At 42.4% G+C, this 10,113-nt stretch overlaps 1 protein-coding gene across 1 annotated transcript in view; it reads right to left on the reverse strand.

The window, feature by feature from the left end:
- The window catches only part of ANKDD1B (ankyrin repeat and death domain containing 1B), a gene marked incomplete at its 5' end in the record, with an annotated part of 15,296 nt that overhangs the window by 4,431 nt on the left and 752 nt on the right, over positions 1–10,113 (reverse strand). Inside the window, 5 exons of the mRNA XM_010295735.1 lie at positions 525–620; positions 3,295–3,393; positions 6,204–6,302; positions 7,859–7,957; positions 8,862–8,960. Coding sequence (XP_010294037.1) covers positions 525–620; positions 3,295–3,393; positions 6,204–6,302; positions 7,859–7,957; positions 8,862–8,960 — 492 coding nt within the window. The remainder of the gene's footprint in view (positions 1–524; positions 621–3,294; positions 3,394–6,203; positions 6,303–7,858; positions 7,958–8,861; positions 8,961–10,113) is intronic.

A 10,113-nucleotide genomic window follows, 5' to 3' on the forward strand; every position in this document is an offset into this window, starting at 1 on the left:
ACAATCTGATGTCAATCTGAGCCGTGTCCTTCACACTTTTTGCCTGGTTCTTTCCCATTTCATTGATTGCATTTTATAATTAACATAGATAAAACAGAAGAGGGAGAGCCTGCCAAAGCAGCTGAGCCCTTACTATCAAAGGACTGACAGACACCTGCACTCCTCCATTTTCCACCAGAGATTTTGCCATGCCAAAGGACACAGGGATCAACATGTGTTCTGGTCATCCCAACTCTGATGCTGATGGCACAGTTTGAATTTGGGTCAGAATCTCTCTCTACCTCTTCATCTCTGTGTGTAGAGCACAATGCAGCAAAACAATAACATCTGCCTATAATTTTACAGCTAGTCAGGGAGAAAACATGGATGGGGTAGAGACCATCTTGTTCCCAATCCTAACCTCAATTTATCAAGGCCAGTCTTGCAACCTGCCAAAAGGAACCGCCTCAGGCAAAAGGCCCTTCAGGATCAGAATTAGCTTTTCCCTTCTAGTTCTTCTCAGTGTAATGAAAGATGTCTCTTACCTGTTTCATGGCGTAATGCCTTTCTGCTTTAATGATCATATCTACAATGAGGGCATGATTGCTCCTTGATGCCACAGCTAGTGCAGTTTTTCCATGCTGAAAGCAGAGATAGTGTATCAGAACATTATCTCATATACATGAGGGTAACTATACCACAGAAGAAACACAGGAGCATCATTTACAGAGCCCCATCTTTTTTTTCAAGAAGACATTACTACAATTTTATGGCTTCAGGGTAGCTACAATCAAAGTTCTTCTATCCTTTGCATGATTTGTATCCCCTCAGCCCAGAGGTGGTCAATTCTCCCTGCACTGAACTAAAGAATTTCTGGTGAGGTACAACTGCCTTCAGAAACCTCTTGCACTCAGACTGCTGCATACATCGTACCATCTTGTGCTTTCATTCCCCTGTTATGCTTAAATTGGCATTTCAGATGGATAGGCTGGCAAAGTTGGAAACCTCCAATTTTAAGGGCAAACCTGTGTCTTGTTTTGGATGGTAAGTGAAGCTGGCTCAGAATGAAAACAGGGTGTGGGAATGACTTTCTCATGACAACTGAAGTGACCGCAACTGAAGGTGATGTTTTGTGTGTAGTACAGGCAGGCAAAGGAATTAAAAGCCATTGCTTTAATTCCAGCTGCAGAGGACTGCTCAGTCTATCTGCACCCATCTCCACTATCAGCACTTTGATCTGAAGGCATTTCAGTGGCTCTACAGGGTTCTCTCTGCAATTATCTATTTTCAGCAGATATGCACTAAGTTGAACTGCCTCACATTTAAATACTCGGAGTATTCTCCACACAAAAAGTGCTAAGCATTCTAGAAAATTAGACCTAAAAGAAGCTAACCCATTAATTAGAAGGTTCAGTAATTAAATTATAATGCATTTCAAATCTCCAGCTATTATAAAGTTCCCTAATGTATACTTTTTGAGTTCTAGCTCCTGGCTCTGCTCAAGATCATTATAATTAGCTTGTTTTTAGAAAAGCATTGCATTTGAAACCAAGGAATTTACATTTCATAAAATCTTTACAGCATAAACATAATTTATATGCAAAGAGTCCAGACACCACAAGAGCTCCTTGGATCCCACCTCTGGAAGGGTGCTCTGCATTTCTCAGGAAGATGGCGGGGGGAAGCAGAAAAAGGGGGTGTTTCTGGGCTGTACTAGCGCAGACACTGCTGGCACCCTGCATGCATGCACACCATGGCAGTCTTGAACACAGGGAGCACTCTGCACTATCGATCACAACCAACCACAATTATATCTGCAGGTGGGAGGACGGAATAGGTCCCAAGAGAGCATCTCATGAACTGTTAATAGCTTGCAACTCATTGCAGATACACAACAAGCTCTGGAAACTGAGGGCATTTGCTGCCGGGGGATGGAGGCCAGGGAAACACTGTGCAGTCAAAGCAGGCTCCCCTCTTTCCTGCCTACTTTTCAGTAAGGAAGGATGGAAACATTTTTGGCATCTGGGCACCAATCCAGGTCAAAGAAGGCTGTACTTGCAAATGTACATGGCATGGCCTCAGGGATCATCCAGTAAATAGATAAGGAAAAAGTTACTCCAAGAAATAAAACTAATGCAGAAAGGTGACAGAACTTGTGCTAGCTCAGAGCCATATTGTCATGACATGCCCTGAGTTCTGTCAACACTGCTGTAACACCAGGGCACTATCCAGCCCAAAGGCTTGCAGGTTCTTAAGATCAAAACAGGCAATAAGAAGTAATTTTCTGTGTTTGCCCTTAGAATACAAATAGGTAGAGACAGTTCTGCAACAGCTAAGACACTGTCTGAAGTGGAGAAGACTTCATTCTGGGCTAACCCATATGAGAACTTGCAGCTCACTGTCTAGTGTAGGCATGACTCCAAATGGGAAGGTTTAACTGCAGTGGAGCATCTTACCTCAGCCTCCCAAAACACACCAACTGTGTCACCCACACTCAGTTCCATAAAGCTTTACTCTTCATCAGGAGAGTTTTATGCATGAAAATTACTTTTCTAAATAACTAGAGAGCTAGATTTTGCTCATGACAGATATCAAGTCTGTCAATTCAGTCATACAGAAAATTAGTTTAGTGGTAACAGTATAAAAAGGGCAGGCTCAATCTTGCAGTGATTTTGTAAAATTTGTAAAACCTGCATTTGGTACTCTACCCTTTCAAAAGCACTTCCCCGGAGACTCTTTGCTTTGTTACTTCTTCCAGCCATTGCCATTTTTGCCTGTCTTTCCAGACTGAACATCAGTAACAGGGGTCTAAGCACCCATCTGAAGAGATTTGGGGCAGCTTCCCAGGGACATGGAACCACCATTTCCAGATGGCCCAGAGTGTTAGAGGGCAAACTCACCATTGCTGCAATTAGTGAAGCTGACAGTACCTGTGCCTCCTGGCAATGAACCTGTCTGCAGATGCACAGCTACAACAGCCCCAGGCTGTTTTCCACTCCATAAGCCTGTCCTTTTTTCCATCAGAGGTGTCTGGCAGTGGGGTTTACCCTTCAAAATTACAGAGTTTGTTTCACATTTTTCACCCCACTGGCTTTCATCACATCTGAACTCAAAACCAGCTCTTCACTGAAACCATTTCAGACCTCTGCAGGCTGCAGGTACATCAATATTAAATGGAGACTTCCTTTGCAACAGCTAATAGCTTTACTTACGAAAGATGACTGGAAACAAGTGCTTACTGCATCTCTGGGAAGAAGGTTATAAAACAAAAAATGAAATCACATAATCCTTGCATGGGTGAGGAATGCAATCTACCTTATCCACGGTCTTGAGATCGCAGCCTGCCTTCAGCAGCACTTCCACCAGCTCCACATTGCCAAGATCAGCTGCCAGATGTAGAGGGGTTTCCTGCCTCTGGAATTAATGACACCAAATAAAAACAGTAAGCCAAACTGCCCCTTAAAAGCAGAGTGCTCACAATCTGAATCTAAAGAGGATTCACAAGAGACGGCCTTGGCTAGAAAACACTGAACAGAATGAAAGCATTTAACTTTTGAGAGATCTACCTGCCAGTGTTGTTTCAGGTGAACAAGAGAGCATGTGGGATCTCTGCAGGAAAACCAGACAGGAGTTCCAGCTGGCTCAGGAAAAAGTTGCTTCATGCCCCTCTAATGTACCTAATGAGGTCTCCCTCTTCTCTCTTAAAACAGTGTTTCAGACAGTGCTTCTTGTGACTGCCAACCCCCACCCATACTACCCTCTTAAGTTACCTCTTACCCGCTGAAATTCATGCAATGACAACTAGACATCCACTATTTTCAACACTACATTGTGCCACAACCCATAACAGGATTTGTTAGCCAGCCCTGCCACAAAACGATGATATGGAGTGGAAGGTAGAATAGAAGTCTGCCTGCTCCATAATGAGTTCAGTGAGCCTTAAACCACACACAAACAAACAAAGGACCAGGGGGAAAAAAAAAAGGGCATTAAATAAAACAAAACCATTAACAAGAAGTACAGCTAAAGGGCATTCAGCTTCAAGTCTAATCTTTGGGTCTGAAATGAGAGTTGTGTAGTCTCTACACAGCTGCATGTACCCAAATAAAACCTATTTATTTATCCTACTACAGAATACTAGAATAAGAAATTTGAGAAGTCTGTGGGTGTAATACAGCAGCAAATAAGATACACTGTGATTTGTGGAAACCCTGCATATCTGCATGTGTCCCTTAGTGTGTTTTATGTGACCCAGCATCCTTTTAAGTTAAGTTGAAGATTTTGTGGTGCAGCTGACATACCTGAGGGACAGGATGCCATCCACAGGGACCTGGACAAGCTCAAGGAATGGGCCTGTGTGAACCTCATGAGGTTCAACAAGGCCAAGTGCAGGGTCCTGCCCCAAGTGGTCAGGGCAACCCCCAGTATTGATACAGGCTGGGGGATGAAGGAATCAAGAGCAGCCCTGTCAAGAAGAACTTGGGAGTTCTGGTGGATGAAAAGCTGGACATGAGGCGGCAATGTGTGCTCGCAGCCTTCATCCAAAGCAGCGTGGCCAGCAGGTCGAGGGAGGTGATTCTGACCCTGTTCCCCTCTGGTTAGACCCCACCTGGAGTCCTGCATCCAGCTCTGGAGGCCTCAGCACAGGAAAGACCTGGATCTGTTGGAGTGGGTCTAGAGGAGGGCCACCAAAAGGATCAGAGGACTGGAACACCTTTCCTATGAGGACAGGCTGAGAGAGTTGGGGTTGTTCAGCTTGGGGAAGAGAAGGCTCCTGGGAGACCTTACGGCAGCCTTTCAGGACTTAAAGATGGTACAGAAAGAAAGATGGGGACAGACTTTTTAGCAGGCCCTGTAGCGATAGGACAAGGGGTAATGGTTTTAAACTAAAAGAGGTAGATTTAGACCAGATACAAGGAAGGACTTTTTCACAATGAGGATGGTGAAGCACTGGCACAGGTTGCCCAGAGAGGTGGTAGATGCCTCGTCCCTGGAACCCTTCAAGGTGAGGTTGGATGGGACTGTGAGCAACGTGGTCTAATTGAAGATGTCTCTGCTCATTTCAGGGTGGTTGGACTAGATCACCTTTTAAGGTCTTTTCCAACCCAAACTATTCTGTGATTCTATGATTCTATAATTGCTGATTTTCTCTGTGAGATGGTTCTCTGAGTATTCAGATAGCAGCAGCATAGGGCCCAAAAATATCAGATTACGCTCAAGGCCAGTGCTTTTATCATGGCCTCCCAGGCAAAGCAAAAGAAAGTGATACACATCACAGCAAAAGCTAAAATTGTCATTAACAATTATAGGAGGTTTGTAGAGCAAAAAAGGGATCAAGCAAATCAACACCAAAGTAAATACATCAGTATCACATTCAGCAAAAAGTGGCCTTCCATAGACGAGGGGATCCAGTACCTGAGGGGATAAGCAGTGGTGAAGGTGGTCTACAGCGAACTGGCCAACAACCAGCCAGGCCTCCAAAGACCACCAGCACCAACTAGAGGCCAAGCAAACCTGGTAAAGGTGGAGAAAACAGACACTGGCATCCCTGTGTGGGCTTGAACCATCAACTTCTCAGTTAACACCAAATGCACTAACCAATTGTGCCACAGAGACCTGTGACCTCATCACTCACTGTGATAGTTATATGGTATGGAGCACCACTTCAGCCAGCTCTGGTCACCTGTTTAGTTGTGTTCCTTCCCAGACCTCTGCACACCCCAGTCACTGCAGGGGCAGAGTGTGAAACAGAGAAGGCCTTGGTGCTGTGCAAACACTGTTTAGCAACAGAGCAAACACTTGTGCCTTACCAGCACTGTTTTGGTCACAAATCTAAAGAACAGCACCCTACCGGTTGCTATGAAAAAAATTAACTCCATCCCAGCCAACTGACTCTCTGCAGTGGGTTTCCCTCTGAGATCAATACCGCTGAGACATTTCTGTCATTTATTACCCATGAATTGTAACAAACAATAAATTAAACCAAATATTTTCTGAATATATAGCGTTTGGTATCCTTATCTTGCACAAACAATACTACTAGCACAGCATGTGCCAGTGACTAATACATATGCACACACGTGAAGAAATAAGGAGAGAACTGCCTTCTTCCTTCCTACTTTTTTGTAGCCTAAGCTCATACGGAAAAAAAAAATTATTTCAAGCAAAACCCACATAATCTCCACTTTACCAGTGAAGTTGTGTTAATTCCCAGTTTTTCTTACGTGATTTAAGGAGTTTATGTCATGATTGGCATCCAAGAGGATTTTTACTACCGGTAGATGATTATTGATGACTGCTAAATGAAGAGAAGAATTCTTCTGCTGTGGAGGGATAATAAGAAACTATTATACTTGTGTACATTCACTAGAATTTCATTCAAACAAGAAAGAGGTTCTTGTTAAAGTCTGCCCCTTGCAAAGACGATATGCTCCAGTGGAGGTTTGAGACTGCAGAAAACACACCTCGAGGTGCAGTTATGCCAGAGCTGGCAGCCTGTTCCTGCTGCTGCAACACCTTCAGCAGCAGCTAGACAATACAGCTGAGAAACCTGGAAATGTTGAGTGCACTGGGTGCATATCAGCGTGCCACCACTTAGAAACGCAGCAAGGTGCTACTCTTATGTCTTCATACCTGGGATGCTGCTGCCCTTGGAGGACAATAGAGCTTAGGTAATGTTTCTGTTCCCTGAGAAAATTGGGTTTGCCCTTAGTTGGACAGGCTGGAGGCATAATATAGCTGTCAAAATCTACTTTCCAGGAATAAACTCTTGTCACATATTGCTGCTGTAAATATTCTTCATACTAAACTGACTTGCTGACATATTTATAAAAAGCAAACTATAGCTAGAAAGAAACTAAGGGGTTTTATTTGAGTGATTATTCATTAAAATAACTGGGGCACAGATCCAACATCAGTCATGATCCAACCGTTAGATTGGTAAGATCACTTTGCATGTTGAACCTGTGACTCATAAGTTTCTTTTTAAATACAGCTAAAAAACAATTCCATGTCAGTGCCCTTCACGGGTGCCAGACACCAATTTGTTGGTGTCTTTATAAACCACAACCATTTCTTCAGGGCTACAGAAAAATAAAGCAAACTCTTATGCAATGCTGCACGGGAAATGTTTCCAAACATAAGTTACAATTTTATGAGCTGTTTCTGCTACAGAAGGAGAACAAGCAGCACAACAACTGCCTGATCTTTACAATAAATCATTTCAAGCACATCATAAATTGATCATCCTTGATAACATTATGCAACAGGCCAGTGATCATGGAAGATAAGTCATGAAGCCCAGATTTTATTTTCATCCTGTACTATAGAAGTGGAAAATAATTTCCTAGTCACAGAAAACCTCAGATGTTAACAAAAACTGTAATATCTAAACTGAGACAATATTTTAATATTAGGAATACAACTTTCTTTTTAAATCCCAAAGAATGGTGGCATGCAGATTTTGAAGGCATAGGCTTTAACTGCAGAGTGAAAGCACTGAAGTGTTTATTTACCTTTTATTTACCTTTATTCAAAATCAGTAACAAAGTGTTAATTCTTTGCACACAGGGAGGCCTGCATTACTCCTGCTTAGTTGAACCACGGTACTTTGCTCATCTTCTCCTAACACCTGGAACCAGCCACGTCTACACTGCACTGCACCAGTCTGCCCAGGTACTCACTGGGTTTGTGCAACAGGACCTTGTCTGTGTTGGTCCATACATATTGCTGACCAATATCCATAAACCACATTATTATGTGTATAGTAAAAAAATAAAGGAACTAGTCAATCTCATTCAGCTGTCTGAATTCCCAGGAAAGGCTATAAAAGACAGGACATACTGAATAACAGCAGAAAAATTATATTATATACACTCACCTCAGGTTTAGGAACCAGGTCAATATTCTTATCAATAAGAAAAGTAACCAAGGATAGATGTCCATTCTGAATTGCAATCTGCAAAGCACTGCTATTGTTCTGAAAGAAATGGTACAGAGAGTAAAAACTTATATTTTTGTTGCTGAAAAAACAGTATTAAAGAGAGCTACAGGATAATATTTCATTTAAATTTGTGTTATTATCCCCTGCCCCCAGCAAACTCCCTTTGATAAAATGACATAAAATGAAGTGGATCAGCAGTTAGCATGATGTATTTTTGTAAATACTGAAGGAACATCCCATTTTTACAGTATCACAACAAACATGCTAAACCCACCAGTATTCTACAGTGCTTTTCAATCTGTCTTAAGAAAGATAAATCAGCACCGTCAGCTATCTGCACCATGGGCAACAACAATGCCAACGTCTCTCCTAGTTTGTTAGTTCAGTTTGACCCTTAACAAGCAAGTACAGTCACAGTAACAAACTTCTAAAAACAAAGCAACAGAAATTTTTCACTTAATAATTCTGCTAAAACAAACAAGCTGTCAGTCTGCTGGAATCATAAACTTCTCGCAGCAGACAAGCCAAGGCCATTCAACAGATGTGAGCTGGACTGGAGTCCAGGAACCAGATGTGGAGAACAAGGTTGTCACCACTTCAGTCATACATGCTGCCAAAAAGGAGGATTTTCAGTTACCCTAGCTGGTTACATTTCCTAGCCGTATGTTTTACTATTGGACATGCAGTAAATAAAAAAGCTCCTCCACAGAACTCTGTCAAATAAATCTATACTATATTTCTTCCACATCAGTTTTACTCTGTTAGCACTCTCCACATTCCCAATTCTATTTTATTAATTAATTAATTAACTAATTAACTATTTCATAAAAATAAGTGGAGCAAATATACTGTTAGTACACACAGAAAAGAAAAGGTAAGGTCCTTCACACAGCCCAGGATGTTCCAGTACCTGTGTGCTGCAGGGATACTGTGTACATACTTGAGTTAAAATGTTGATGTCACTCCCTGCTTCCAGTAAGAGTTCAGCACATTTGTCATGGCCTCCTTCAACAGACAAGTAAAATGGAGTTTCTCCATTCTAGACCAACAGCGAGAAACAACAGAGAGAAAATGTCTGTTCCAACTTAAGCCACATGACTATAAGACTGTGACACAAAACAGGTTAGCTCAATCAGACTCATCCAGCTCAATAGAAAAGGGGAGATGGTCACAAGAGAACACGACCTGAATGCTCCTAAATTAACACTTCAATGAAATGCGAACTCACCAACACTTAAGTGATGGATGACATTTATGTCAACAGATGTACAGTAAGGTTTACGGTACAGATAACTATGTCATAAATATTAATCATGCTCTTTTCAAAGAAGATTACTAGCAACAGGCACAGAAAAAAGATGGTGGGTAGCAATTGCTGCCATTCAACATCAGGCAACACTCCTAGCATGCTAGCACATGCCATAAGTGCCAATTTCTGTCAGTCCAATGCCATGGATTTCTGACAAATTCCCAACTCTAGTGCTAGTTATAAGGAGAACTTTCATCAGGAGTAATTGTGCTGCACATTTATTTCAAATCTTCTCACCCCAAAAAAGTCTCCATGTATCCACAGTAAGTCTCTACATAAGTTACATTGGCTGCACAACAATCTAATCCCTGCTTCTCAACTGCTAAAATACACAAAGGTTTACTGAAAGTTACTCTAGTGCTTCAGCATTCACAGAAGCATCAATAAATCCTGATTTTCCCTTGCTTGAACTCCTGACACCATTGTTCTGGTAAACTTAATATATTACAGTGCTTTGCTCATGCTGGGGGAAGAGAAATCTGTGTACCCACAGACCAGAACTTCTCTGGCTGGACAGGAAAGTTGCACCATTAGCCACGGCAAGGCAGGAGGACAAGCAGCACGAACTGTGCATAAGCAACAACATTGTTAGACAAGTCTGGGAAACACGAGGGCTTCACATTTCAAAGGGGCTTGTGTGCCTCAAATCTTACATAGCTTGAAATAACAGACAAGTTGGATAAGAGAGATCCCCTTGACCCATAAAACCATTTCTGATTGAGGAAGGCAAGGACCTTGGATAGCAGTGAGTGTCCCTTACTCATGTTGTCTGCTGGGCCAGCAGAACAGCCTGTCAACCACACAGCAGGCTTCTGCTGGCCCATGACAAAGTGAATTAACTTGCCCTGTTCATTCCAGCTGCCCCACAGAAGAAGCAGAAGAC

This window comes from Phaethon lepturus, unplaced genomic scaffold (genome assembly GCF_000687285.1).
Source record: "Phaethon lepturus isolate BGI_N335 unplaced genomic scaffold, ASM68728v1 scaffold19060, whole genome shotgun sequence".
NCBI classification, from domain to species: domain Eukaryota; kingdom Metazoa; phylum Chordata; class Aves; order Phaethontiformes; family Phaethontidae; genus Phaethon; species Phaethon lepturus.